General features: G+C 43.1%; 2 protein-coding genes across 3 annotated transcripts; both read left to right on the top strand.

The window, feature by feature from the left end:
• The first annotated feature begins 1,113 nt into the window (after positions 1 to 1,113).
• On the top strand, positions 1,114 to 2,835 carry igfbp-6a2 (insulin-like growth factor binding protein 6 paralog A2). The gene is given in 4 exon segments (NM_001279145.1): positions 1,114 to 1,456; positions 2,168 to 2,202; positions 2,367 to 2,489; positions 2,722 to 2,835. Coding segments are annotated over 4 exon segments (615 nt in total).
• A 7,674-nt stretch (positions 2,836 to 10,509) lies between these two features.
• LOC106565451 (phosphatidylinositol 5-phosphate 4-kinase type-2 gamma) lies at positions 10,510 to 24,753 on the top strand. 2 transcript variants are annotated; one of them, XM_014132602.3, is made up of 11 exons: positions 10,510 to 10,717; positions 10,810 to 10,965; positions 11,075 to 11,172; positions 14,549 to 14,645; positions 15,193 to 15,342; positions 16,713 to 16,859; positions 17,806 to 17,844; positions 17,983 to 18,096; positions 18,324 to 18,603; positions 21,391 to 21,494; positions 21,688 to 24,753. In XM_014132602.3, exons 2-11 carry the CDS (start codon positions 10,816 to 10,818, stop codon positions 21,766 to 21,768), a joined length of 1,260 nt encoding a protein of 419 aa, XP_013988077.1. In that variant the 5' UTR covers positions 10,510 to 10,717; positions 10,810 to 10,815; the 3' UTR covers positions 21,769 to 24,753. The 2 variants fall into 2 exon arrangements, with proteins under 2 accessions (XP_013988077.1, XP_045547565.1); XM_045691609.2 differs by having other exon boundaries at positions 10,510 to 10,965.
• Positions 24,754 to 27,924: the final 3,171 nt, after the last annotated feature.

Below are 27,924 nucleotides of genomic sequence, written 5' to 3'. Positions count from 1 at the left end.
CACACACACACACACACACACACACACAGAGGAATGCATTTCCTGTCATGGAAGAATGAATCATGTTTGGCTTAGTCAGCCAAAGTCCCCTATGTTAAGTGGCACTCCGGCACCCTCTCCGTCAATGTCTCTCTGATCAAAGTATGAACGTGCACTTTTACGTCATTAAACTACTCTTTTGTGTTCATTATTTGTTATTTTAAGCTAAGCCATGGCAACTGCAAATGCAAACATTCCATTTAATGGGGTCATTAAACTTTGGATGTGAGTGACTAATGCCTTGATTAGAATTCCTTTGGTGTTTGACTGTACATTCCAAAGTTCCAAAGACGGTAGCCCACATTTCAAACAGCTCAGGTGTTCAGTCGTAAAGTACAGTAAATGAATAGGATTTAGACCAGTGCCTGATGCAACGGTTTAACAAGATTGCTGTTGGAACCTGTCCAAATTCATTATCAGGCTTCTTCATCAATAACCATCAAAGCACAGGTGAAGTATGTACAAGGGTTATTCTCAGTTTGTATACACAGAAGAGGACACTTAATCAAACATATATGTTTTCTATAAACAAATGTTCTCATCACCAGCCTGTCATTTTAAATGTGTCAGTAATGCTTACTTGCAAAACATATAAATCAAATGTATTCCCGGTGGAAAAACAATAATGCTGAATATGACACAGCAATAATGACACATTCATGATGGGGTTACAGCTAACCCTATTTCACCAGCAGGCACTGGTAAAGGAAAGGTGTGTGTGTCAGAGACAAGGGGAAGTGGGGGTGTGTTCAGCAATCTGGAAATGAGAGGGGAGACTAATATTCCTCTCTCCCTCTTCCTTCCCCCTCCCTCTCCCTCCACCTTTTGGCTCTTTAAAAGCCGCTGTCCGTGGTGTCTGTCTGCTTCATTATCGCTCTGTTGTAGCTGGAGGGGATTCCTATCCACTCTGCCTCGCGTCTCCCAACCAACAACTGGAACTGAGCTGAATAAGAACAAACCTCAGACAACAGCCTACCTGACATTGAAACTCACTATCTGGCATTGAAACAAATAGGAACCTCCTGGACTATTACTTAACTTTTGTTGGTGGACCACGTGTATCTTGAGGGAAACATGCTTCTGTACCCTGACCTTCTGGCCCTGCTCTTCCTCCAGCTTGCCCTCTCCAGCCCGTGGACGCTAGCCTCCCGGCTTCCCCCTCTCAGAGGAAGGAGTCCCTCCAGTAAGGGCTTACAGGGGGCTAGAGCCCCCAACGAGAGGCAACAGTCTGGGGAGCTCAGCACCACCGTCCTGTTCCTGGGGGAGCCCTGTGGGGTCTACACCCTGAGCTGTGCCCGAGGACTCCGCTGTGCCCCACCACTGGGAGACCCCAGCCCCCTCCAGGCCCTTCTGCAGGGCAGGGGAGTCTGCGGCAATGCCAGTGAACCCAGCCCTTCTGAGAGTCCCCAGCCCAAAGGTAAGACACCTACTACAGCAGAGAGGGAGATGCCACTCAGTTACATCTGGTGGGATGGAGGAGGGGGTACTGTAAACTGTAACTAAAATCAATGCTAAATTGAGCTTTTGCAGATAGTTCACTTGACCTAGTTATAGGCTGTATAACAAGGGCCCAGAGTTTATCCTTGTCAGGGTATAGAGATGACGCCAGCGCTGTATATCTTAGACAAATAAATACATGTTGCTCTGATGACTTTGTTGTGATAAGAAAGGTCCCGATTGTGAGATTGTATTGGCCTGTGGAAGTGGAAAATGTGTAGCTTCATCAGAAGTAAGAAATACAGCTAGGTCGTAATGCAGCACACAATTGGCACTGACAGTAGTTTACATTGGAGACAGAGCCAAGATCAGTATGCAGTGCTCCAAACTCAGCCACAAGACTTAGGATTTCTTTCAAATAAATCTATGCTCAGACTCCACCAGGAATTCATTTGTTTTGTGTGTGGGAAATGTTCTTCTCTTAAATAATCCCAGTTACGTCATGTTAACCTCACCAGCAGCTGGTAATTTTACTCTACAACCTGTTATTAATGCCAATCTGTGAACATGATATGTGACTCTACCTACTGGTTTGTCTCTGCCACTGCATTAATCAGATATTTCACTAATCAGTTACTGTGGTAATGTAATCCATTACTATGCTAAAGCTGTTGTCATGTATTTTTTCCAGCCACACTCCCGACACCCACTGAAGACCTGGAGAAGGTGAAATCCCTTACTTAAGACATTTCACAATGAGGACATGTTGTACTTCTAAATGTGTGAAGGATTGTGTTAAGCGATAGAATTGAAAGACAATAAAATGTGCACCTGAGATAGGGGCGGGGGTTTTAATAATGAAAACCCACTCTCTCTCCGTCTCTCTCTAGGCTCCGTGTCGTAAGCTGCTGAACACTGTACTTAAAGGTCTTGAGCCCATGGTCTTCCAGTCAGACCGTGGCGATATCTATATGCCCAACTGTGACAAGCGTGGTTTCTTCAGAAAGAAACAGGTAGGTTTAGAAGCAGACTAGTTTATGCATGTATAGCAGAGGTGGTTCGCCAAACTATGCTTGGATGATGAGTAACCTTGCCGAAGTAGGAGTTCAGTGGACCAACTCAATCTTTAGTTGCAGGCTGGACTCGATACCTGGTCAGAAATGTTTGTGTGTATGTGTTTGAGTGTCGTTGTTGTGTCCTATACAAAACTGCACATCTCTAATTGGCTTTATCTCTGTGTGGCAGTGTCGGTCGTCTCGGGGCATGCACCGCGGTCACTGCTGGTGTGTGAATGAGAGTGGCATGCCAACATCATCACACACAAGCCCAGAGGGCACCCTGATCTGTGACAATGTATGAGAGGGCACTGCCCAGTCCAACACACCCTGAAGTCGGGAATATTGACCAATGGGTGAGGATCGAGAGGAAAAGCAAGATGAGGAGAAAAGAGAGGAATAGAAGAAGAACGGAAGAGCTGCCCAAAGTGCTGGACACTAAATGGCCAATACATGCAAAATTCACCCTAACTGCATCCCAAATGGCACCCTTTGTAGGGAATAGGGTGCCATTTCAGATGCATTCCCTACTACACTACTACCTACAAGTACATTTTTCCAATTGCATTTCTCGGGCAGGTCATTCGCTTTATCCATCCCTGTTTGTTTGGTGTCACAGCGCCCTCTAGTGATGAGTTGTGATACAGTTCAAACCAGAGAGATTATTTACTAAATAGGCTTCACCTGAGTTTAGACTGGATGGGTATGAAATTATTGCACTTTTTAGTTTCAACATCTGTACTCTGTGTTATAAATATGCAGAGTTGTGAGTTAATTCTATAACCTAACTCAAAGTGGGTAGACCTGTAGTAGACTACATCCCCAATCCCATTCACCCGCTACGTCCCATGACAGTCTAAGCCAGGGTACTCAACTCTTACCCTATGAGGTCCGGAGGCTGCTGTTTTTCTGTTCTACCTGATAATTAATTGCACACACCTGGTGTCCCAGGTCTAAATCAATCCTTGATTAGAGGGGAACAATTAATAAATGCAGTGGCACTTGCTTCGAAGTCCAGAGTTGAGTTTGAGGGGTCTAGGCCTAGTGATGAGGATTGTCTCTGATGATGTTACCACTGTCGCTCTTATAGTTCTGAAACTATGCACTTAAATCTGACATTCTGATGTTCAAACTCCAGGACCAAGAACTACTGGAGCACCTCCAACCTTTTTACTGACATTATAGCTGAGCAGACATCTTTTTAGAGTATAAGATATAGTCTTTTTATATACATATATAAATTAAAACCTGATGTATTATTTAATTCTCAGTATGTATTTTTTATAACAAATTGTACATTTTATTTAAGTGTTTTTTTGTCTTCTATTGGGCATGACAAAACATTGTATTTTGTACTGTACCTGCTGAACATTATATTTTATTGATGTAATTATTTATGTTGACAATCTTTTATACTTAAGTAAATGTGACATTTTATCAATAAAAGCCTCTGAGTGGAAACACACTGGAAGCAAATTTATGTTGATGGGTATCCTTCCCAGATGTCTGGTGAAGATACTTACCTGCTGTATAATATACGTTTTAGAAGTTTCATGTGAGCCTCATAACAGCCGCTAATAACAGCATGTGGTCTACAGTTTAACAAAAACCTGTTTGTGATTGAAAATAACCTTGCTATGGCTGTAATGGCTGGCCAGTGTGCCCTTAATCCAGAAATCGTTCTCATATGACCAGGAAGATTTATAACAGGACTGGCTCTCAGTTACCATGACAATATCTAAAGCCAAAGAACTTTGAAGTTAGTTTGCTCTTAAAAGTTTAAAGTGTTTTTTTTTAAATGTTCTTCACCTTCCAAAAGCACAATCTCAGACTTATAAAAAGATACACAATACACATTTTTCAAACAGCATGAGACAGGAATGTTAAGTGAATTAGTTGGCATTTGCGACTTTACATACAGATGGAACACACACACACACACACACACACACACACACACAAGACTGCTTTGTTTTAGTGATTTAAATGTTATTAGGAGATTGCAAAAAGGACGACCTGAACTCATGTAACTCTACTCCATTCCGGAATAAAGGGGAAATTAGAATTAAATGTCACAAAACAAATGTTTATATTTTTGGGAATCTATATAAGTCTCATTGGAGTAATTACATTTTAACCATATTCTAGTCTTTTATGATAATCTAAATATAGGTCAACAATATCAAACAATTGTTACGGACTCATTATGTACAAATCTAAGGTAGTTCAATGAGAAGTTGATTGTTTTGATATTCAAAAGCGCTGGAATGTATAGAGGCCGTTTTACGGGATCTTGACCAATTCTGCTGTTTTGTGTGTTTTGTTTGCGCTGATCTTAACACTTCTTGTACATAATGTTTCCGCCCATCGTTTCCTATAACCTTAAAAAGTTTCTGGACATCAGAACAGCGATCACTAACCTCAATTTGTATGAAGATTTATATTTCAACGAGTCGGCGGCACAGGACATACTGCTCACCCCAGACCAGGCCCTAATCCCAACAGGTGGAAGAGAAAGAGACGGCGATATAGAGGCCAACATGCGGGTACCCTGATGAAACTACGCGGAGGAGAAAATAAACAGCCACAACCATCTGTTCTATTGGCAAATATAAAAATCACTGGAGACCTGAAGATGGGACCTGAAGAACTGTAATGTCCTATGCTTCTCGGAAACTTGGCTGAACAAGTAAATTGATCATATTCTAGCTGGTTTTACATCGGCAGGACAGAGCGGCAGCGGTAAACTCAAGGGGGGTGGTGTGTGTATCTTTGTTAACAACAGCTGGTTCGCAATCTCTAATATTAAGGAAGTCTCAATGTTCTGCCCGCCTGCGTTAGAACACCTCATGATAATCTGTAGACCATAATATTTATCAAGAGAGTTTTCATCTATAATTCTCTTAGCTGTCTATTTACTGCCACAAACCGATGCTGGCACTAAGACCACACTCAATGAGCTGTATAGGGCCATAACTAAATAGGAAATACCTCACCCAGAGGCGGCACTCTTGGTGGCCGGGGATTTTAATGCAGGAAAACTGAAATCCGTTTTAACTGATTTCTGCCAGCATGTCACCTGTGCAACTAGAGGTGAAACTCTAGATCACCTTTACTCCATTCTTTTAAAGCCTGGTCATGGCTCACATCAACACCATCATCCCAGACACCCTGGAGCCACTCCAATTTGCATAGAGCCCCAACAGATCCACAGATGTCACAATCTCTATTGCACTCCACACTGCCCTTTCCCACTTGGACAAAAGGAACACCTGTAAGGGGTGCATAACCGGTGGCAGGGAAGTCAGACGCAGGAGAGCAGACCTAGGTAATAGCTGGAGCAGTTTAATAGTAAAACCAACGGCATAACAATAACAAGACATGGGTACAAAACCCGTTGCACACCAGTCAATACGTGCACAAGCACTTACAATAAACAATCCCACACAAAGACATGGGGGGGAACAGAGAGTTAAATACACAACAAGTAATTGAGGGAATTGAAACCAGGTGTGAAGAAAAACAAGACAAAACACATGGAAAATGAAAAGTGGATTGATGATGGCTAGAAGACCGGCAACGTCGACCGACGAGCACCGCCCGAACAAGGAGAGGACCCGACTACGGCGGAAGTCGTGACAGTACCCCCCCTTGACGCGCGGCTCCAGCAGCGCGCCGACGCTGGCCTCGGGGAAGACCCGGAGGGTGAGGCACGGGGCGTTCCGGACGGAGACGGTGGAACTCCCGCAGCATTGAAGGGTCCAACACGTCCTCCACCGGAACCCAGCACCTCTCCTCCGTACCGTACCCCTCCCACTCCACGAGGTACTGAAGGCCCCTCGCCCAACGCCTCGAATCCAGTATAGAGTGAATGGAGTACGCCGGGGCCCCCTCAATGTCCAGAGGGGGCAGAGGAACCTCCTGCACCTCAGACTCCTGGAGCGGGCCAATCACCACCGGCCTGAGGAGAGACACATGGAACGAGGGGTTAATACGGTAATCAGGGGGAAGCTGTAACCTATAACAAACCTCGTTCACTGTCCTCAGGACTTTAAATGGCCCCACAAACCGCGGACCCAGCTTCCGACAGGGCAGGCGGAGGGGCAGGTTCCGGGTCGAGAGCCAGACCCGGTCCCCCGGTGCGAACACCGGGGTCTCACTGCGGTGACGGTCTGCGCTGGCTTTCTGGCGCAACACGGCCTGCTGGAGGTGAACATGGGCAGCGTCCCATGTCTCCTCCGCGTGCCTGAACCAGTCGTCTGCCGCAGGAGCCTCGGTCTGACTCTGATGCCAAGGCGCCAGAACCGGCTGGTACCCCAGTACGCACTGGAAGGGGGAGAGGTTAGTGGAGGAGTGGCAGAGCAAGTTCTGAGCCATCTCGGCCCAGGGCACGAACGCTGCCCACTCCCCTGGCCAATCCTGGCAATATGACCGCAGAAACCTGCCCACATCCTGGTTCACTCTCTCCACCTGCCCATTACTCTCGGGATGAAACCCCGAGGTAAGGCTGATCGAGACCCCCAGATGTTCCATGAACGCCTTCCAGACCCTCGAACTGAACTGGGGACCTCGATCAGACACTATATCCTCAGGCACCCCGTAGTGCCGGAAGACGTGCGTAACAAGGCCTCCGTAGTCTGTAGGGCCGTAGGGAGACCGGGCAGAGGGAGGAGACGGCAGGACTTAGAGAACCGATCCACAATGACCAGGATCGTGGTGTTTCCCTGTGAGGGGGGAGGTAGGTAAGAAAATCCACCGACAGGTGCGACCAAGGCCGCTGTGGAACGGGTAAGGGGTGTAGCTTCCCTCTGGGCAGGTGCCTAGGAGCCTTACACTGGGGGCACACCGAGCAGGAGGAAACATAAATCCTCATGTCCTTGGCCAATGTAGGCCACCAGTACTTCCCAACCAAACAACGCACCGTCCGACCGATCCCAGGATGACCAGAGGAGGGTGACATGTGAGCCCAATAGATCAACCGGTCATGGACAGCAGATGGAACGTACAGACGCCCAGCGGGACATTGGAGGGGAGTGGGCTCTGCACGTAACGCCTGCTCAATGTCCGCGTCCAGCTCCCACTCTACCGGCGCCACCAGGCAGGATGCTGGGATTATGGGAGTGGGATCCATGGGCCGCTCCTCTGTGTCATACAGTCGGGACAGTGCGTCTGTCTTCACGTTTTGGGAACCCGGTCTGTAGGAAAGGGAAAAAAACTAAACGAGTGAAAAACATGGCCCACCTTGCCTGGAGAGGGTTCAATCTCCTCGCTGCCCGGATGTACTCCAGGTTGCGGTGGTCAGTCCAGATGAGAAAAGGGTGTTTAGCCCCCTCAAGCCAATATCTCCATGCCTTCAGAGCCTTGACGACAGCCAACAGCTCCCGGTCCCCCACGTCATAGTTTCGCTCTGCCGGGCTGAGCTTCTTCGAGAAGAAGGCACAGGGGCGGAGCTTCAGTGGCGTACCCAAGCTCTGAGAGAGCACGGCTCCTATCCCAGCCTCGGACGCATCCACTTCCACTATGAACGCCAAAGAGGGATCCGAATGGGCCAGCCGAGGTAAACAGAGCCCTCAGGTGACCAAAAGCCCTGTCCGCCTCAGCCGACCACTGCAAACGTACCGGGCCCCCCTTCAGCAGTAAGGTAATGGGAGCCGCTACCTTACCAAAACCCCGGATAAACCTCCGGTAGTAATTTGCAAACCCTAGGAACCGCTGCACTTCCTATACCGTGGTGGGAGTCGGCCAATTACGCAAGGCTGAAATGTGGTCACTCTCCATCTCCACCCCCGAGGTGGAAATGCGGTACCCTAGGAAGGGGACGGACTGCTGGAAGAACAGGCATTTCTCAGCCTTGACGTACAGGTCATGCTCCAACAGTCGACCAAGCACCCTGCGCACCAGGGACACATGCTCGGGGCGTGTAGCGGATTATATCAGAATGTCATCAATATACACCACTACACCCTGCCCGTGCAGGTCCCTGAAAATCTCGTCTACAAAGGCTTGAAAGACTAATGGAGCATTCATCAACCCCTACGGCATGACGAGGTACTCATAATGCCCTGAGGTCGTACTGAACGCCGTCTTCCACTCGTCTCCCTCCCGGATACGCACCAGGTTGTAAGCACTCCTGAGATCTAGTTTGGTGAAGAAGCGCGCCCCGTGCATTGACTCAATCGCCGTGGCGATAAGAGGTAGCGGGTAACTGTATCTCACCGTGATCTGATTTAGGCCTCAGTAGTCAATACACGTGCGCAGACCTCCCTCCTTCTTCCTCACAAAAAAATAAACTTGAGGAGGCGGGTGAAGTGGAGGACCGAATGTACCCCTGACCCAGGGATTCGGAGACATATGTTTCCATATGTCATATGTTTCCATATTCTATACATCTCCGCCTGTGAGAGGGGATACACGTGACTCCTGGGAAGTGCAGCGTCTACCAGGAGATTTATCGCACAATCGCCCCGTCAATGGGGTGGTAATTGAGTCGCCTTCTTTTTGAAGAAGGCGAGAGCCAAATCGGCATATTCAGGGGGAATGCACACGGTGGAGACCTGGTCTGGACTTTCCACCGTAGTAGCACCAACGGAAACCCCTAAACACCTCCCCGAGCACTCTCGCGACCACCCCGTTAGAGCCCTCCGTTGCCAAGAAACAGTGGGGTCATGACAAGCTAACCAGGGTAGGCCTAGCACCACGGGAAACGCAGGAGAGTCAATGAGGAAGAGACTAATTCTCTCCTTGTGACCCCCCTGTGTCACCATACCCAGAGGAGCGGTGGCCTCCCTAATCAACCCTGACCCTAATGATCGACTGTCTAAGGCATGAACGGGGAAGGGCACAGCCACGGGAACAATGGGGATCCCTAAAGTCATGACAACACCCTTGTGCTGTTCATTGACTACAGCTCAGCGTTAAACAACAATGGTGCCCTCCAAGCTCATCACTAAGCTAAGGAACTTGGGACTGAACACCTCCCTCTACAACTGGATCCTGGACTCCCTGACAGGACGCCACCAGGTGGTGAGGGTAGCCAACAACACATATGCCACACTGACCTTCAACAAGGGGGCCCCTCGGGGGTGCCTGCTTAGTCTCATCCTGTACTCCCTGTTCAAAGTTGACGATGAGAAAGCATATAGGGAGGAGGGCAGTGTGGTGCCAGGACAACAACCTCTCCCTCAACGACAGCAAGACAAAGGAGCTGATTGTGGACTACAGGAAACGGAGGGCCCGAGCACACCCCAGTTCACATCAACGGGGCTGCAGTGGAGCAGGTTGAGAGCTTCAAGTTCCTCGGTGTCCACATCACTAAGGATTTATAATGGTCCAAACACACCAACACAGTCACGAAGAGGGCACGACAACTCCTCCTCCTCCTCAGAAGGCTAAAAAGGTTTGGCATGGGCCATCAGATCCTCCAATAAGAAAGGAAAACAATTAAATAAAGGATAAATAAAAAATATAAAATAAAAGTTATAGAGCTGTACCATGACTGGCTGCATCACAACTTGGCATCACTGGGAAGGAGCTCCCTGCCATCCAGGACATCTATGCCAGGTGGTGTCAGAGGAAGGCCCTAAATAAAAAATAAATAAAAAACTCCAGCGCCCAAGTCATAGACTACACCAAGTATGGAACCAACAGGACCCTGAACAGCTTCAACCCCCAAGCAATAAGACTGCTAAATAGTTAAATAGTTAACCAAATATCCGTAGTGAGCCTTTTTGCAATAACTTTTTTTGACACATCAACTTGGTATAGCTACCCTTTGTATCCAAGTTATTGTTACTCATGGTGTATCTATTATTACATGTATTATTACTTGTTTTACTTTCTCTAGTTTCCTTCTCTCTGCATGGTTGGGAAGTTCACGTAAAACATAAACTTTTCACTGTCAGTCCACACCTGTTGTTTACGAGGCATGTGACCAATAAAATTAGATTTGATGTTGCTGCATTTGTGGGCGGAGTGCGCGAGCGCTGAAATCGTTGCGCACCTGTCAACTGGACACTGGGTAGGTGATGCCAGATGATGGCGAGTGTCTTTAATGTGATCTGAGTTTGTTTTTCGGCGACTATTTGGGCAACAGAGTCACGAGGAAATAATTAAACCAGGGAGTCATTGAAGGAGTTTGTCGTGGCACCGTCACAAACTTGGGACCGAATAGCAACATCAAACCTAAGGTGAATTCATGTAAACAAAATCAATAACGATTTTTTGTTGTCCTCTGTTCTTCATTGCAACCAACTCAGACTATTGTTTACTGTACTTTAAGCGCGCAATGGCTTCTCCGGGTGCCACTTCGAGCCCTTTGAGTATCCTGGCGCCCAAAACGAAGACAAAGAAGAAACATTTTGTACAGCAGAAAGTGGAGGTGTTCCGAGCAAGTGACCCTGTTCTAAGCGTCCTTATGTGGGGAGTCAATCACTCGGTACGTCGATTAAATCAGTGTTTTTGTTGTTGATGTTATTGTTGTTGTTATTATTATCATTATTATTATTGTGTGTGTTCTAACAGTGTAACGTATCCACTTTCTGCAGATTAATGACCTGGTCCAGGTGCCTGTCCCCGTCATGCTGCTTCCTGATGACTTCAAAGCCAATACCAAGATCAAAGTCAACAACCATCTCTTCAACAAGTAGGCTACTTTACTAGACTACATACAACTCCGTAAAAAATAGATATATTGATCCTTGCTCAAGTGGAGAGTTAATCATGTCATCTGATAATAAATCCCCTTCTTGACTCAATTGTTCCAAATTTGTCACACAATCTCTGCCAGGGCCGGCTCTAGCCTTTTGTGGGCCCTAAGCAAGATTTGGTGGTCCTTTTAGTTTTAAAGTTAATTTCCTTGAATTGTACACATTTTTCCATGGGGGTGTAGAGTAAATGGTGTTGTTTTAAAGGCCTAGTGCAATCAAAAATGTTATTTTACACACTGAGGTTAGAATAATACTGTGAAACTGAGAACATGATGATAATGGCCTATTAGTGTTTGAAAAGACCGGCTGAAATTTCAGCCTGTTTTGGTGGGATGGATTATTGGCCTTCCATTGTGACAGCACCATGTGGTAAATTAGTTAATAGACCAATAAGAGTTCGAAACCTCTCTGCCAATAATAGCTAATTTTCAGTTTTCCCCTCCCCACCCAGACCACTCCCAGACAGTCCTAGCAAAATTCTTGCATGAGAAATTCAAATAAAATCAAATTGTATTTGTCACATGCGCCAAATAAAACAGGTGTAGACCTTACAGTGAAATGCTTACTTACAAACCCTAAACCAACAATGCAGTTTTAAGAAAATACCCCCAAAAAGTAAGATGAGAATAACAAATAATTAAAGAGCAGCAGTAAATAACAATAGCGGGGCTATATACAGGGGGCACCGTTACAGAGTCAATATGCGGGGGCACCGGTGTCGAGGTATTTGAGGTAATATGTACATGTAGGTAGAGTCTGTGTAGCCATTTGATTAGATGTTTAGGAGTCTTATGGCTTGGGGGTAGAAGCTGTTAAGAAGCCTCTTGGACCCAGACTTGGTGCTCGGGTACCGCTTGCCGTGCGTTAGCAGAGAGAACAGTCTATGACTAGGGTGGCTGGAGTCTTTGACAATTTTTAGGACCTTCCCCTGACACCGCCTGGTATAGAGGTCCTGGATGGGAGGAAGCTTGGCGCCGGTGATGTACTGGGCTGTACACACTACCCTCTGTAGAGCCTTGCGGGTCAGAGGTCGAGCAGTTGCCATACCAGGCAGTGATGCAACGATCAGGATGCTCTCGATGGCTTTTACTAAGAAGCTATTTTTGTCAATGTTTTAAATTGAAATTGTAAAAAAATCACAGTAAGGTACTTAATTGTTACCCAGAAATGATTTGATAGTGAGATAAAAAAAAAAAAAACAGCCTCCATCAGACCTTTTTTAAGGCAAGTTTTTACCCAATTATACACATTTTGCCATGGGGCAGAGAGAAAACATTGCAATTTTCTAACACATTTCATGCAATTCCACTCATTTTGTCAAGGGGCAGAGAGCATACAATTGCCGTTACTGCTAATTTCCTGCAAATATACCTATTTTGCCATGGTGTGGAGATACATTTTTGCAAGTTTTAACGCACATTTCCTGCAATTCTACAAATGTTGTAGTGTCTTGTGCCATGTTATTATGATATCTGAGTGAAAATGATGAACAAAATCAATGGGAGCCCCCTGGAGCACGTGTACTGCGTGCCCAGTCGGTATTCGGTCATAATTACTACAAATGTAGATAGTCTAGCCAGCTAACTACCAGTCTAAAAATTGTTTGCGGACATGGCTAATTGAGTGACAGTCAGTGACTGACATAACAAGAGAAACTGCTGATGCACAACCACATTTTGGAATTGCACATGGTTTATTCTACTATTCTTAGTAAGTTGAGACCCCGACTGAGTTCCAAAAAATAACATATACAATTTTTTTTTGTCAAGGGCCCCCGTTCGCAATGTGGACCTAAGGGACCGTTAATGTTGCTTATGCCTGGAACCGGCCCTGATCTCTGCCACAAACCAATTTTCTGTTCTTGCAATAATTGCATATTAGAAGATAGGTTTGTCTATGTTTATCTGAATTTCAAAGGCGAGCACTACATATGAAGCTGCATTCTGTGCAGAGATGTGAGAGGGAGTGTTTGTGGGAAACACTGCTACCCAAAGCATTGTTGAGAGCTTTGGAGCCTTGCAGGTTTTGTAAGAAGGAGGATTTACAGTAAAGTGCTCATACTATTCTAAAAGAGAAAGAAATGTCCTGTGTGTGGACCATAGCAGGGATTGTTTAATCTCTCAGTGCAGCTCAGCTCACACAAACACCATGACGCTCAATGGCTAAGTAGACAGCGCAATTAGACTCACGATGACATGTCCACTGAAAGGAATGTGAAAGGTATCGGACACAGAGAAAATGTGTGTGTGTGTGTGAGACACACAGAAGTGACAGAGATGAGTCTAATAAAAAAATAAAAAAGAAAGTGTATTCTTGTATTTGTCAAAGGCCAGAGATTGGCTGCTCTGATGTCTCATTTTGTGTTGTTATTGTACAATGGGGTCCAGCATGTTTCCTAGGCAGAGACCGTAAACTGTATAAACCTCAATGAGATTTGGTAGATTTTTCCAATCCTTTAATCTGGTCAGGAATTCAGGCCCTGGTGAAGGATTGCTCCCACTTTACTTTGTTTGGATTCTTTTTAATTTGCACAAGAATGAGAAAGTCCTTTGAAATCATTTTGGAATGATAGGCACAGTGGTTCAGATATTGTAATATCAATCAGATGTCCTCAGAAATGCCTTCCTCTATTATTAATCAAATTATTATTGCAATGCTATTTTTACAGTAGCCCTTGGACTGCAAAACCTACTCAACCAAAATGGTCATTGCATGGTGGTGGTTGCAACAAGATAATTGATTTGAGCTTGTCCTCCGATTATTCTTCAATACACTATTCACAATATTAATCAGTTATTGAGCTCAGTTGTACAAGTTGCTCATTCCGATCCTTGTATTTACAGTCTGTTCTCTTCTCTGCTTTCCTCCGTAAGTTGTAGTACACAGCTGAAAGCACTTGGGAGAATGATTAGAAGCGTGTTGTCCCGTTTCTGAACAATGAAGTGTGAAATTCCTGCCTCAAGTAGGGAGAGGAGAGGGAAAGAGAGAGGGAGATGCAAAACAACATGCAGAATAGAGGCCAAATTATATCCATGTCCTCGTGGTTAATAGGTGTAGTGCATCAGGTCATTAAGTTGAAGTCTGGTTCTGGTGTTTCTCATGTTTGTCTACAAGATGTACAATTATAGTCCTAATGTTTGTGAATGTTAAATTCATATAGGCCTAACCTTATGAAATCCATAGAATTAGAATGAGTAGAAGAGGCATTCCCGTTCATTCTACTTGTATGATCGGTAATCCCCAAAAATAATATAAAGCTGTAATAAACATCAATAGTTACACTTTTGATCTCTATTATTTGTTTCTCTACAGAGAGAATCTTCCAGGACATTTCAAGTTCAAAGAGTATTGTCCACAGGTGTTCCGCAATCTCCGAGAGCGCTTTGGAATCGAGGATCTGGATTATCAGGTATGAATACCCACACACAGGCCAACACGGTGAGTCTTTATAAGCTCTGTGGCTTTGATGGCCTACTAGAAAGGGGGTAGGTCTGAATGGGGCAGTTTTAAATTTGCATGAGGTTGGCATAATATTTGCATGGATTGGTTGGTAGGTAAGGTCTGTGTGTTCACTGCATGTTCTCACATAGTGGTGTCTGTTCATTTTCATAGTCACAGGTTATGTTGCATTAATAGGGGCTCATGTGTGATTTGAGGAAGAGTTTCCATTCAAAGGTGATGGAATTTTACTGGTCCGATGCCCGTTTAATCAGTCATATCCCAATTTTCTTCTAAGAGATGCATCTACCATCTGTTTTGATGCTGTGTTAGAAAAACATTAACTCCACATTAATTTAGGTTAGTGTCATGAAAACATCTGTTAAAGTTAGATTTTGTGGTTAACCATCCCCTTTATGTACAGGGATGTAAAATGTTTTCTATAACAAAAACAAAGGAAAAGTTTTTAGATATTATTGGTGGCTGTCTCCTATCTCCATATCCCCTCTGATTCCCAGGTTTCTCTGGCACGCAGCCCTCCAGTGAAGGACGGGGATGGCCACGGAGTGGGGCTGCTGCTGACATCATACGATCGCACCCTGAAACTCAAACAGATCTCCAGTGAGGAAGTGGAGGACATGCACAACATCCTGTCTGAATATCACCAGGTAACAACACTGGCACCCTATTCCCTTTAGTACACAACTGTGTAACAGTGAGAGTGCAAAGCTGGTCCTGGAGACTCTGGAGATGGGTGTTTAAGCTTTTGTTCCAACTCAGCATTAAAGTGATACTTCAGGATTTCAGCAATGAGGCCCTTTATCTACTCCCCCAGTCAGATGAACTCGTGGATACCATTTTTATGTCTTTGTGTCCAGTATGAAGAAAGTTGGATGTAGTTTTGGGAGCCAATGCTAACTAGCATTAGTGCAATGACTGGAATTCTATGGGTGTCTGCTAGCATGCTGTACAGCTGATTCAATTAGTGATTATTTCAATCATCAAATGAAATGTATTTATAAAGCCCTTCTTACATCAGCTGATATCTCAAAAGTGCTGTACAGAAACCCAGCCTAAAGCCCCAAACAGCAAGCAATGCAGGTGTAGAGGCACGGTGGCTAACAAAAACTCCCTAGAAAGACCAGAACCTAGGAAGAAACCTAGAGAGGAACCAGGCTATGAGGGGTGGCCAGTCCGCTTCTGGCTGTGCCGGGTGGAGATTATAACAGAACATGGCCAGGATGTTCAAATGTTCATAGATGACCAGCAGAGTCAAATAATAATAATCACAGTGGTTGTCGAGGGTGCAACAGGTCAGCACCTCAAGAGTAAATGTCATTTGGCTTTTCATAGCCGATCATTCAGAGTATCTCTACCGTTCCTGCTGTCTCTAGAGAGTTGAAAACAGCAGGTTTTGGACAGGTAGCACATCCGGTAAACAGGTCAGGGTTCCATAGCCGCAGGCAGAACAGTTGAAACTGGAGCAGCAGCACGGCCAGGTGGACTGGGGACAGCAAGGAGTCATCAGGCCAGGTAGTCCTGAGTCATGGTCCTAGGGCTCAGGTCCTCCGAGAGAGAGAGAGAGAGAGAGAGAGAGAGAGAGAGAGAGAGAGAAAGAGAGAGAATTAGAGAGAGCATACTTAAATTCACACAGGACACCGGATAAGACAGGAGAAATACTCCAGATATAACAGACTGACCCTAGCCCCCCGACACATAAACTACTGCAGCATAAATACTGGCGGCTGAGACAGGAGGGGTCGGGAGACACTGTGGCCCCATCTGACGATACCCCCGGACAGGGCCAAACAGGCAGGATATAACCCCACCCACTTTGCCAAAGCACAGCCCCCACACCACTAGAGGGATATCATGTGTTTTAGTGCTGGGCTGGAACAATGCTCTGCACGTCCTGTACTGTAGCTGAGAAGCAATCTCATATACAGATGCAGCATCACAATTAAATAAAATAACGGCATACTTTATTAAGCTCTTGATCACCTCACCCACATCGTCCCTGGTTCTCCCTCTCCGCCAGCACATAGTGACGTGTCACGGCAGCACGCTGCTGCCTCAGTTTCTGGCCATGTACCGGGTGACCGTGGAGAGTGAGGACACCTACCTCATTGTTATGAGGAACATGTTCAGCCACAGGCTCAACGTTCACAGGAAGTACGACCTCAAGGTATCAATCAATCAATCACATTATTTTATAAAATACCTTTTTGCATCAGCAGTAGTCACAAAGAAAGTCCTATACACTTTTTCAATACATCATGTTTAGGATATTTTGAGTGCAACCACATTTAGTTTTTTGAAATTATGTAACATCATTTAGCCCATATATTCAGGTCACTCATCACTGTTCTATGATGTTCCATGTTGTGGATATGAGGTATATTACTGGTTTGGGCTCAGGATAAAGTTAGTCTACTTACAATAATGTGGTTATATTGTGATTATGCTCTCACACAGACGGACCACTAGACGGTGTACTGGTGTTGTTACCCTTTCTGTCCACAGTAGTTTTGCTCAGTTCCACCGTAGATGTAATTACTGGCAGTGAAAGAAAGAAACCCGGTTCTCCGCCCCTGGTTAGAGAATAAGGCAGCCTCACAAAGTTACACACACACACACACACACAGGGAAACTTCATTTACACACACTAGAACATAGGTACATGGGGTTGGTTCTGAAAGGTACAGGGAAAGGAATAATGAATATAAACATATAGGCTACAATGACTATAGCAGAGTAACAAATGGGTCTGAATGAGCTTCAACACTGTAATGGCATAGAACTGGAATAGCTCAATATGAAGGGCTGTATATGATAATACATTGCAGTGATGAGCAATAGCAATCATAGCTAATAACTGTATATGATAATAGATATAGTCGGCTATTACAAAGTAAGGCACAACAACGACTGTAATCGACCAGGTTATAACACAGTAACAAGTATCAAATAGATAGTAAATAGGAAACAAGTAAATGGCCACTAATAATTGCAGAGCCAGTCTCTGCGGTGTCAGCCAGACATAAACAAGTAACACAAGCTGGAAAATAGTCCTACAGCGCCCTCGGCAGGAAAATTGGAAGGTTTGTAAACAGAATGTGTTCTTTTATCAGGGGAGTCTGGTGTCCCGTGAAGCGAGTTTAAAGGAAAAGGTAAGATAATAGCAAAATCTCCAAATTGATTTATTTTCAAAAGTGAGTTGTGGGATATTTTGAAATTGATCAACACGTAGATCCAAATTGGTTCTCTTATTGACTTGCTCCCTCCCCTCTTTCTCATTGTGTTTTCAGGAGAAAGAGTTGCCCACGTACAAAGATGTGGACTTCAGGAATAACATGCAGAAGGTTTATGTGAGTGAGGAGGAGAAGGAGAGGATCATGGACAAGCTCAACAGAGACGTGGAGGTGAGTGTCCGAGACATGGCACAGCATCAGTTGCACAGCAGTACAATATGCATCAGTGCAGAGTGGCTGGCTGAGAGGGATGCCCCAGTGTGGGTTGAGAGGGAGGAAAGATGAACAGACAAATGTGACTGAGCTGTTGTAAGTGGCTAACTGTACTATGTTTGTCTTTTCTTCTGTGTGTGTGTCTCTGTTTCCCTTTCTCTCTCTCGCTCTTTTTCTCTCTCCAGTTCCTGGTGCATCTGAGGATCATGGACTACAGCCTGCTGCTGGGGATCCACGATGTGGGCCGGACTGAGGAGGAGGAGATGGAGGAGGAGTCGTATGATGATTATGATGCAGAGGACGAGGAGGAGGAGGAGGAGGAGAACAGCCTGACTCCTGCTCCTGCTGTGGGCTCCTATGGCACCTCTCCTGAGGGCATCGCTGGCTACATGAACTCCTTTAAACCCCTGGGGCCCGGGGAGTTTGACCCTTATGTAGACGTCTACGCCATTCAGAGTGCTGTGGGTGAGTCCCCATAGAGATCCTATAATTAACTTCTAGAATTAAAGTTTTCCCGACCAAGATGGCAGATTTTTAGGCATATTGCAAGGATGACAATTTACGTTCTAGTGTTCTATTTAGTTCTGAGCCCCAACAAGTGAATTTTGTAGCTGAACAGAACAATGATTCAAAGAGGAATGGTTTCTTTTTTGATGTCTTGGATGTTTTGTATGGTCATTGATGATTTAACTGTTGGATATATTGATATAAACCATGGCATTGTTGAATACTTGTTTCTGATTGGCTTGAAGGGCATATTTCCTTTTATACAAATGATGGTTCTAATGCTGATTGGTTAACCTCATTCTAGCCGGTGTCTATTCCATGAGTTACCACCGGCTACATCTATGACGTTAAATGCCTATTTATTCTGTTCCATCTGACTGCGCAATCCATTGTCTCATCAGCCCAGAAAGGCAATTACTAAACTTGATCATCACTATAAAACATATCTAGACATTACCTCACATTTCTTTTAGACTAACATTTAGTTTTCAACAGCAGACATTTGTATAAACCTTGCTGTCTGTCTCTCTGACATTTGCAACATTGTTTCAGTATTCAAATTCGATCTCCAGCCGTCCCATAGTAATGAATGTGTCGGAAAATTACAGACAGGCAGGCACCATTTCTCAGCCAGTTGAAATCATGAATCAGCTGGCATCATTTTTATGGATGTATACAAAGAAATGTCAATTGAAAAAAGGTAAAAAGAAACAAAGTTTGCAGTCTTTCCAGCTTCAGTTCGAAGTGATTGTGTTAACTGTGTTGTTGGCTAGCTCCTCTGAACAACAGTGTCCTGATGAGAGAGCACATTTTCTATGTCAGGTGAAATCGCACCTCATTAGCTCATTCTTATGGATGTATCTAAATAAATGTCACTAGAAAACAGCTTAAACAAATGCAAATGCAGCTAATGTGGTTATTCTGGCTGCACAGTTTGATGTGACTGTAAGTTGGCTAGCTAGCAAGCATGGGATAAGAACGTTGCCAGCCAGTATGGCAATAGAACATTTAGAACGAACGACTGGGTCGCGCCCATAGATACAGAACAAAAAGACTGAACGACTGGGTCGCGTCTCTGGAAACCGAACTGATAGAACAAACAACCAGCCGGCTTGGGTAGCAACCCTAGATTTGTGTTGGGCCTATATCTTGTGGAAGGATGAAATAGTATGAATAAATTCATCAAAATAACGTTTTGAATGAAAATATGTCAATCATTATTTGAATATGTTGGTAATCCGTTGTATTAAAGTGATAATGCCCTCGAAGCTGGTGTTTAGAGGACATATTGCCAACTTTGTCTCGGGCCTAACAAAACTCATGTCAATATATCCTCCAAATACCGGCTTCTTGGGCATTATCACTTAAATAGCACAGAGTATATTTGCACGGTAGAATTCAGTGACTGTAGTTCATTCTTATGTTCTATGTTTGAGGTGCTTTTGAAAGCAAAAGTCGAATTGAAAACATTATTGGCCTTGTTGAATTAGATTTGAATAATAGCAAACTAGGAGTGATGGTTCGGTTAGCTAAACTAGCAAGTCTGTTTGGTTAATAACTACTGTCGCTATCTAGTAAACTTGCTAGCTACTTCACATTTCTAGCGGCAGGGTCATTCCTAATATGCGGTTCCTTTTCTGTCCCCAGGAAATATCAGTTCTTATTTAGTGTAAAATGTGGATTTCAAAAGGCTTTAAATATAAGGTCAGGTGTCCTTTACCTTAACACCAAAATATGGATCCTGAAAGGGAATCTTCTGCATTTGAAACACTTTTTGTCAGTGGATGTAGACATTTTTGCCATGTCTCCAGATGTTATTTATCAACTTCCACAAGAAATATAAGCCATAAAATATTTCAAATCTTTCTTCATTATTTTATAGTCCTAGTTAGTCTCTTTCATCAATATTTTTTTTTCATGATTATTGTATTTATTATTTTATTAAAAATGTTCTGTGTGTCTCTGATATCACTTTCCACCCTGTTAGTTTGTTGTAATTCTCCATTTAAGAAATCGACCCCTTCCTACAATGGCACCACATTCAAGAAGTGTCATAATTTCTTTGGTGGGAAAACTATGGTGCAAAGCTAGATAACTAGTTGTATCTATTTTTACATGTTTCATGTTGTTAGTCTGTATGTCCCACTCATAAATGTCCACCCTGTTAGGTTAAATTATAGACAAAATATGTTTGATAGAGAAGTTAAAATCCTGTTCAAGTGTTCACCGTTAAGTGCCTAAGCTTGACCAATATGTTTTTCTGAAAGTCAAACGTAATTTTTCTGATAGAATACAAAACAAAAAGATAAAATATATATATATTTTCCTAAAGTTGAGGTCCAAATGCCACCGCATTGTAGGAATTGCCTGGCAAATGTGTTAAATCATAGCCATGGTATAAAAGGGATAATCAACTTGTGGCTCTATGCAGCTCCTTCCACGTCGTTCATTATTTTCCATAGAATGCGTACACTCTTGTTGATTACCCTTTAGACACAGTGATGATGATGAATAATGAACTTGTGGGCACAATCCTGAGATGCCCATGACTTACTTACTTGATACTGCATCAATGTGTCAATGAGAGATTTGTGTGAAAATGTATCATGTGCATCCAAATCCAGTTAGGATTTGTCTCATACTGTATTAAGCCGTATACAATATAGTAGCTACATGTATACCTCAGTCAGTAGGGGAGTGATGATCATCTATCCACTGTGTGATAGCCTTGTCTTGCTGCTGTAGGTGCACCCCAGAGGGAGGTATACTTCATGGGTCTGATTGACGTCCTGACTCACTATGACACCAAGAAGAAAGCCGCTCATGCTGCCAAGACCGTCAAACACGGGGTGAGTGACACACTGATGTGTGCATGCCTACAATAGAGTTGTGAGTATACATTCTGAACTGTACTTTAGAACCTTTTAGGGGGTAGGAAATACCCACATTTTTCAATTGTTTTTCAAGATGTTTTCTATCTGAAAGTTAGTTGTTGGTTTATCAATATCTGTATTTGACATGTTGTGTTTTTGTGATTCCTAGTCTGGAGCAGAAATCTCCACGGTTCACCCTGAGCAGTACGCCAAGAGGTTCCGTGAGTTCATTGCTAAGATCTTTGCCTAGCTTACCAGAAAACAGCTACATCTACAGTTCCATGGCTGACTCAATACGAAAAAACTCCCCATTTAGTACCTTGTTCTTACAATTCATTATCCAATTATCCAGATACTATATTTGATTATAATATTTAACTACACTGCTTTTTGATTTCATGAATCAATTCAAGTAGATGATTTTGTATATAGATAACTACAGAGCAAATATACAGTATATTAACTAAGAAATATACTGTTTTTTAAAAGCTATTTATTTAATTGAAGTTAAAAAAGACTCTTGGTGCTAGCTTTGCCACCTGTGGAACATGAGAGAAACAACATCGTCACATGCCTCGAGTTCTGGTTTTCTGGAATTTTGGAGACCTGGCAGAGTTCTATTCGCTGTGGAAGTCTGACAACAGAGTGCGTTTTGAATGGCTTCCGTGATGATGAGAAGAGAGAGAGCATCGTCTTTGTGGCATGCTCTTCCAGCAGATTCTCTGACTGGATGGAAGCACAAAAGGACAGAGTGGCCGTAGCGATGGCTATTAATTTATGGACACGCACACTGGACTGGTATTTTAGAAAGACTGATCGATGTCCTTCTTTGCCTAGATTTCCATGAATCAAAACAAGGTGAAGACATGCCTTTATTTCTTTTCAAATCACTGATGTATCTTAATATATTGGGAGTGGCTCCTAATCCGTGAGCGGATCTTTTATTTCTGAGGCTCCGTATCCGTTAGTGCGTAAATTCTCGCAGTATGTCTCATTCATTTTCGCATGTCGAAACCAGATTAGATACATGGCTAGTTAAATCAGAATTAAATGGCAAAAAGATGATATTCGCAATGTCACTAAGAAAAAAACAAAACCACTACAATGTCAATGATTTTGTCATGAGTTCACTACAATTTGCTTGATTTTGCGGACCCATGACTAAGGTTTATCATCATTAGCTAGCTAACGTTAGCATGCTAGTGATGCTAGTGTTAGCTAGCAAGCTCTAGGCAAGTCCATTGGAAACCGATGCAACCCTGGTGGCTACGTGGCTAGCTAGATGACCGGTGGTGACAGTGAGGTCGATATGAGAGTCAAGGCTCTAATAAGTGCCATCGTGCACAGAAAATACTGTTTGATGAGCTAGCTAAGTTAGCTAACAAGGTATACCAGTTATCATGTTAACTAGCTTTGCATGCATGGCAGGACCAGTGTTGTCCAAGATGGTAGATCGTCACTGGTGACGTGTCAACATTACAATCTATGGGACGCAAACATTCCTGCACATACACAGGTATCAGATAAAAATAAGAAATATTTCTCAATATATTGCATATTTAGTCCACAATTTCTCTGACATTTGGCTTGTAGTTCTTGCACAACAAAGAAGTAGAGACCGTTTTCAGGGACCTACCCAATCAAAACAAACAGAGAAATCAACCATACGACTGCTACTCGGTGTCATTGTATTCCCACAGATCAAATTGAGTACTTAGAGTCCACTAACTTTGCTGGACTGGTGTAAAATGTCACTATTGCACATGATTTGTATATTGACATATCTGGGACATTTTGGAGAACACTTATGGATCTGTTAGACACATACACACATCTATGTATTTTCTCTGTAAACGGATTTGCATTTCATGGGTGAGGTGGGGCTAACTAAATGAGAAATGACAATCCAGGACAAATGGAAATACAGCCTGCTTTGTGATATCAAATGCCTTCTTACATTTTAAGATAGGGTATGCAACCAAGCACACATGAAACCATTCATGAAGACAAATGATTTGAAGTACGCACCTGCTGAGTTTAAACAATAAAGATTATTATTGATGCCCCAGAATAGATTGAATGGGCTTGTAATTCACGCAGTACTGATGAAATATCAAGTGCATTTGATGTAAATATAGGTATACAAGGACATCTAGTGGTCAGGTTTTTCATCCTCAGTCACTAGCTATCATAATTGTGTATCCGTCCTTCACAAGCTTGATGTTTAATATGCAAAATAAAAAAATGATCTAGAAATGTGATGCACTAGCATGCAATGACGCAGATATTTACTTTGCCACATGTATTGTCATTGACTAAAACAAAATATAATTGTATGAGAAACCGTAAAACTTCAATTAATAGCCCGGGTGTTTTATTTTATAAAATCACTGAACACAACTGGCTTTTATTAGAGACATGCTTCTATTTGAGCCAGGCATCTATTTCCTTAATACACACAGTTTTTGCAAATTTGCATAGTTAATTGTTTAATTCCAGCATTCACTTCCAGCATTTTAATCAATTTCTTCATTTCCTGCACTGTGTTATCATTTACAAACGGTGTCACGTTTATTTTGTGTTAGTATGCCTCTTTAAATACAACTTTTTTTTAAACTTGACAGAATTTTTCTCCACATTGCTGTGCATTTTCGGCAGTTCTTGCTTTCATCACTAGAGACGATTTCTAGGGTTCTGTGTTCCCAAAGTTGACTGTTTTTGTGCTTGGCAGTTAGCTAGCAGTTCTCAGCTGTAAGAAACCAATGGCTAGCAGTTTCTTTCTGGTGATAAAAACAGATGATTACCATAATTTCTTTGAGTCATTACTGAATTATTTAAGGTAACGAATCAAACATTAAACCTCAAACAATTCATGGTAATCTCAAACAGGCAGTGGTGGAAAAAGTACCCAATTGTCAAACTTGGGTAAAAGTAAAGATACCTTTTTAATAGAAAATGACTCAAGTGAAAGTCACCCAGTAAAATATTACTTGAGTAAAAGTCTAACAGTATTTGGTTTTAAATACACTTAATTATCAAAAGTAAATACACTTAATTGTCAAAAGTAAATATACTTAAGTATCAAAAGTTAAAGTATAAATCATTTCAAAATTCCTTCCTTACATTTTTTTATGCACACTCACGGATACGGAGCCTTAGAAATAAAAGATCCGGTCACGGATTAGGAACCACTCGCTAATATAATTTGTGCATATTAAATGTTTCTTTAAATCTATGTTTGAGTTGATATCTACTAAATTATCTGTGTTACATTTTCGGAAGTTCTGTCTCTCCCATAAATCCAGATATCCTAATAGGCCAACAGTAAGGTGAGTCACAGTATTCCCAAAGTTCTTATCATATTTTATCAGAAATGGAATTTAAAGAATAGACATAGCAAATTCTCCAGTGTTAAATCAACACTGACAGTGTTAAATTTAACACTGGGCCCATGCCTACACGGGTCCATACTTTTCAGTGTTAAATTAACATTCATGGCCATTTAGCTAGCTTGCTGTTGCTAGCTAATTTGTCCTGGAAGAAACACTGTTTTTTTTTGGGGGGGGGGGGGGGTTTACCTGAAATGCATATGGTCCTTTTTTTGATGGATCTTTGTAATTTTGAGTCATAGAAAATTGTGTGTTCTCTACTTTGACAATTAATCCACAGATAAAAAGGGAAACCTAGTTTGTTTTCTTTGGTTAATCTCTTCTCGTTTATCTTCTTTGGATTTTATATGGCGGTTGGCAACCAAATTTAAGGTGCATTACCGCCACCAACTGGACTGGAGTGTGGACCTCGTTCATCTTTCAATCACCCACATGGGTATATGCTCCTAAAAACTAATGAGTATATAAGAGAGGTGGTACTTGCAGCGCGTCAAACGTCTAAAATAGAACGGGCTCATATAACCAAGTTCTATTTTAGCGCCTGGCTACGCAGATGCCCGCGAGCAGTTTGCCACCAACCTCACAGGAGGTTGGTGGCACCTTAATTGGGGAGAATGGGCTCATGGTAATGACGAGTGGAATGGTATCAAATACATCAGGTGTTTTGATTCCATTTCCTCCGTTCCAGCCATTATTATGAGCCATTCTTCTCTCAGCAGCCTCCTATGGTGTATATTTATTTTGCAACGCTCGCGCACGTAACGTGGCCGGTTTGGTCAGCATGTAACACAGTGGCGTTAGGAATATTCAAGGCCACATCAGGCTTGCAAGTCACATTATGCTGGCTTGCAAAGTCATGTATACTGAACAAAATGCAACAATTTCAAATATTTTACAGTTGTCGTGTCTTTGGGGTACCATTAAACTGAAGACATGTTTATCAATTAACTCCCTGTAATTATTATCACGCGATTAAACTGATTAATCGTTTAATTGTAATTAACTAGGAGATCGGGGCACCAAGGAGAATATTCAGATTACAAAGCTATAATTTTCCTAATATAACTTTCCTATATTATAATATTATATTCTATTATAGTATAGGCCGATTATCTTCTGGTTTAAATGGTGTATTTTACCTCGAGTCCAGTCTCATTCCAAACGTCGTAAATTGTTGTATCTGCACGAACCCAGTCTTTACTTAAAATCATCCATACATCAATTGTCTTAAAATCATTTATTTACTACACTAAGTAATTAACAGAAAACATACAAACAGTAATTATCGTCACAAAGGATTGGTAGGGTAATGTGCCCTAATGGCTAACAGGCATGGCTGGTCTGTTAGACAATGGGTCATAAACGGTCAGCTGAGGAGGTACACAGAGTTCATTAATATTAACAATTGACAATTGAACGCTCACTCATTCGGGAACAATTGCAATCAATATATATTTACGCTCAGTGTGTCGTCGGGATCCTTGTTCGAGCGTCGTTCTGATGGAGAGTTCTCTCTCTCTCTCTCTCTCGGTTAGAACGGATCTTTCAAAGCGACATTCATTAATGTCGTAATAGAATGGATGTTTCGTTGGTCTTCGCGTTCGATGATATAATTTACTTAGCTGCAGACTAATAATTAATATCAAAGACTTGTTCTTATTCTGTCGGTCTCGATAGTCTAAAAGTTAACCACGTGGTGTAGTTCACTTTCAGTAGAGGAATTAGATGGTAAAACCTACTGGCCATGGAGTGGAGGCCTGGTCTGGAGAAATGTAGCTCAGGGTATAGTTTTATAGTGACCCTTGAACAGGCTTGTCAAATGACGCCTGGTCCTGTCTGTGTCCCTTGGGGGCGTGCCGATGGCTGAGTGAAGCTTGGTACAGAAATCCAATTCTATCACATTAACATCAGTACATAGCATCTCAATGTATTACAAATAGCTTTATCCTTATTAATACATTTTATACAACCATTATGATGCAAGTCTCAAGCTGAGGCTATTATATAAACAGTTTTATGGTAATATGGCTATATTGTCTCTTCTGAGTATCACAAAATTGTACCAAGCGGACCAGTTCGTAGCTGGATTGTTCACCAATCTTCCATACCTTCTCCAGAACACAAATGTCGCTTGGCTCCCCAATTCTGTGAGTTGGAAGAATTTCCTGTGTCTCTCTATGGGCCATGTGGCCAGAGACTCTCCTGGAATTTTACCACTCCTTCACACAGGGACTGGGTGGGCGAAGGTAGGTTGGGGGATGGTGCAAAAGGGGGGGAGGGGGTCAACTGTCCTCCCTGTACTCAAAGAGGCCAACGTCATGACACAGTTCATATAAGGAAATCAATCAATTGAAATAGATTAGGACCTAATGAATTTATCTTTCACATGAGAGGGCAGGGGTGCAGCCAGTGGGTGGGCCTGCAGGGCATAGGCCCACCCACTGGGGAGCCAGGCCCAGCCAATCAGAATTATTGTTTTTTTACCCACAAAAGGGCTTTATTAGCGAAATAAATTCTCCTCAGTTTCATCAGCTGTCCGAGTGACTGGTCTCAGACAATCCTGCAGGTGAAGAAGCCGGATGTGGAGGTCCTGGGCTGGCGTGGTAACACGTGGTCTGCGGTTGTGAGGCAGGTTGAACGTACTGCCAAATTCTCTAAAACGACATTGGAGGAGGATTATGGTATCTAAATGAACATTCAATTATCTGGCAACAGCTCTGGTGGACATTCCTGCAGTCAGCATGCCAATTGCACGCTCCCTCAAAACTGTGGCATTGGGTTGTGTGACAAAACTGCACATTTTTGTCCTTTTATTGCCCTAAGCACAAGGTGCACCTGTGTAATTTACATTTTCATCATTTAGCAGACACTCTTATCCAGAGCAACTTACAGTAGTGAATGCATACATTTCATACATTTTTTTCCCCCATTTTCCCCGTGGGAATTGAACCCACAACCCTGGCGTTGCAAACACCATGCTCTACCAACTGAGCCACACGGGACCTGTAAAGTTGTTT

The sequence above is a fragment of the Salmo salar genome, chromosome 12 (assembly GCF_965601325.2).
Source record: "Salmo salar chromosome 12, fSalSal1, whole genome shotgun sequence".
In the NCBI taxonomy this organism is placed as follows: Eukaryota; Metazoa; Chordata; class Actinopteri; order Salmoniformes; family Salmonidae; genus Salmo; species Salmo salar.
This window is presented reverse-complemented; position numbering and strand designations above follow the sequence as displayed.